The sequence below is a fragment of the Gossypium hirsutum genome, chromosome A08, assembly GCF_007990345.1.
Source record: "Gossypium hirsutum isolate 1008001.06 chromosome A08, Gossypium_hirsutum_v2.1, whole genome shotgun sequence".
NCBI classification, from domain to species: Eukaryota; Viridiplantae; Streptophyta; class Magnoliopsida; order Malvales; family Malvaceae; genus Gossypium; species Gossypium hirsutum.
The window spans coordinates 40094827-40097781 of NC_053431.1; the positions used below are offsets into that span (position 1 = coordinate 40094827).

A 2955-nucleotide genomic window follows, 5' to 3' on the forward strand; every position below is an offset into this window, starting at 1 on the left:
TTGATTGGCTCATCATTTTTGGGTAGGTTATTGAATTAAATAACCTTCAATGTCACCATTTTTGTTGGTCCTTGTAGCTTCTAAGCTCTACACTAACCCATTGCTCATAACAGTGACCAAATATCAATAAATCACAGTTACATCTTTTAATAGCGTCAAACTAAAATTTCATCACAAGAAATCTAATTTTTTTGTGAACGTACGGTTCTTCCAAATGAATCACAGTGTGTTAACTGAAACGGGCAAATTAGGTAGGCATAGCAAAGATTAAATTCTGAGATAAAAAGGCTGTTGTTTGAAAGTTATGGGCCATATTTAAGCAACCATTCCCTATCATGTTTAAGGGAAAAAGGTCAGCCTAGCCTACATCATTAAGTCCTTTTTGCCAGCGCCTTAAGCTTAACGCCAATATGCACCTGTGATCCAGACCTAGGAAAAGGAGAAAAGTTAATTGTAATGCCCAAAGGAACCCTACAATAAAAAAATAAAAATAAAAAAACAAGGTGGGTAAGTTCCTAAAGACATTTATATTTCACTATTTCATTTGGTGTCATTCTCAAATTTCCATTAGAGCAAAGAGAGAGAGAGAGAGTTCACAATCCCTATACACCCACCACATTTATTTACGCTTTCACCTTTCTTATCTCTTTTTTATATATACCCCCTTGGAGGGTTGGACCACTCACGTGAAACCATTACAACACCGCAAACCTCCAATCTTTTCAGCGTCCTATGGCATAAGCCAAGCTCCATTGCCATGGATTGGTACTCTTGGTTGTCAAAAACTGCCCTTGAGCCCTCACTAATCTATGACTATGGCCTTGCCTTCTCCCGTAATGAGCTTCAAAAAGAGGATTTAGCCTACTTCAATCATGAGTTTCTTCAGAGCATGGGCATATCAGTTGCCAAGCATAGGCTTGAGATTCTCAAGCTTGCTAGGAAGGAAGTTGGAGAAACCCCTAATAGCCTGTCCAAGATAATTTTGGCAATCAACAAAACCAGAAAGAGCTTTAACAAGTATGTTAACAAGTTGGTTCACCATGAGAATAACTCGATTAAGCTGCTGCCGGAGCCGGGTCGTTATCGAGATCAGTGGAGAGGAGGATTGACAAGGAAGTGCAACAGTGAGAAGGAGGTGAACATTGAGCAGCCAGTGCGGAGAACCAGGAAGATAGCAAAATCCGGCCCCCTGGATTATAGAGTACAAGAGAAGTTGCTTGCCCCTCCTAGGAGCCTAAAATTGTCTGGGCCACTAGACAGAAAAATGCAGGAGAAACTGGAGTTCAACTATAAGAGCCCCGTAACATCTGGTCCTATTGATATTGCAATTGCACAAGAGAGGTTGATTCTCACAACAAATAGGAGCCCAAAACTATCAGCACCTCTTACTTATGTAAGACCTCCAAGCCCAAAGATTCATGGTGACTACTACAAGGAAAAGACAGGTGGGGACTATGGTGATCAGACATTGTGGGCTGCAATGTTTCAGGACATGAAACCCACTTGACTTCACCACATGTCTTTCATAGTTTTGAGTGGAAAGGTAAGAACATGTCATTCAGATGTTTCCTTCCACTCAGAGGGGCTTCCCTATATGCCTTTGCATCTGAACCTGATTCTGATATAAGGTTAGGGTGCCCCAATATTAGTATACTAAAGTAGTATTGGACGGTTTTATTCATCATCAACACGCAGCTCATAGTTTTATACTCATGTTGAGTTCATTTCAGCTAAATTTTCGAGATTTATGGTTTGGTAGGATGTTTTGAGTTGTAAAATCCTTCATTTTGGTAACCTTCATGTCCTTGTAATGAAAAAAGAAAAATAAACCATAGATTGTGTGCTGTGAGCTTTCTTCTAATTTCTGAGTTTGCAACTGTATGGGAACAAGTTCCTGAACCAAATATTCTTAGTTTCAATTGCTGATATCCTAAGCTATGGTATGAAATTGAGCAGTAATACACGGAACCAGATTCTTCTAGGTGATTTCCATATCTTCAATAGTGTAAGAACGCTGTTCTATGTTGCTTGAAAGTAAAGTTTTGAGGTGCAGGCATTAACTAGCTGCTTCACAAGTAGCAAACAAGTTTGATTTAGCTGCTCTGTAAAACAATACAATTATATTTCATCTGCCTGCATGTGTCTCAAAAGTTGCGATCATTACCAACCTCTCTTATTCAATTTAACTAAATGTTGGTAACTCTCGGCATCTACATTCTTTAAATTCTTGTCTATAAATACAAATATAACTTTCTGTGTGTTCATTTAAACAAAGGGACCACAGCCTACTGGCACATATAAAAAGCATGGTTAAAGGCTACACGTTTGCTTGTTTTGCAAGGATCCAGAGTTTTGATAGAACTTGGCAAAAGCTGATCAAAAGCCTGTTGAAAAGTTGTAGAACAGTTGGGATTAGGAGTTTTATTGCATTTGCCTTTGGTAGGTCCTTTATGGGTCCATATTACAATCCAAGTTGAAGGAGCTATTATAATAAGAAGTCGGGAAAAATGTATCTGATAAAAATTTGATTTGTTCTAAGTAAATTAATGAAGATATACTAGCTATTTCCATTCTGTTTTCAGGCAAAATGAAGATAGTTTTATGGCATTTTGTGTTTGGAACCTAATGGTTCAATTCATATATAATACTTCATGTACAAAATCAATTAGAAAAAGAAGAGCAATTACTGCATTGGGTTTAAAAGTATTTAATAATTCCAGCTTGCATTAGCATCCTCCATAATCACAATACAGACCTACTTGCAAAGCCATTTATTAACAATGGTAATATGCCCCCATTATCAAGTTATCAACTACTCATCAATGCAATTCTAGACTAATTCTATAGCATGGATGTGTTTATGAGTAAATAGACAGGCATCTAAACATGAACTGCATTAAATAAAGTTTGTGAAGCAAAAACTTGCTAAAGTAAAAATAGAAATACCTAAGCTTA

The 2955-nt window shown here is 37.5% G+C and overlaps 1 protein-coding gene across 1 annotated transcript; it reads left to right on the forward strand.

Moving 5' to 3' along the window:
• The first annotated feature begins 365 nt into the window (after positions 1-365).
• Positions 366-1861, forward strand: LOC107948891 (uncharacterized). Its single transcript, XM_016883550.2, has one exon. It carries the CDS (start codon positions 758-760, stop codon positions 1505-1507), a length of 750 nt encoding a protein of 249 aa, XP_016739039.1. The 5' UTR covers positions 366-757; the 3' UTR covers positions 1508-1861.
• The last annotated feature ends 1094 nt before the right edge of the window (positions 1862-2955 follow it).

Excerpts from the sequence above, each read along its gene's own strand:
- LOC107948891 (XM_016883550.2), top strand. The coding sequence starts at position 758 with ATGGATTGGTACTCTTGGTTGTCAAAAACTGCCCTTGAGCCCTCACTA.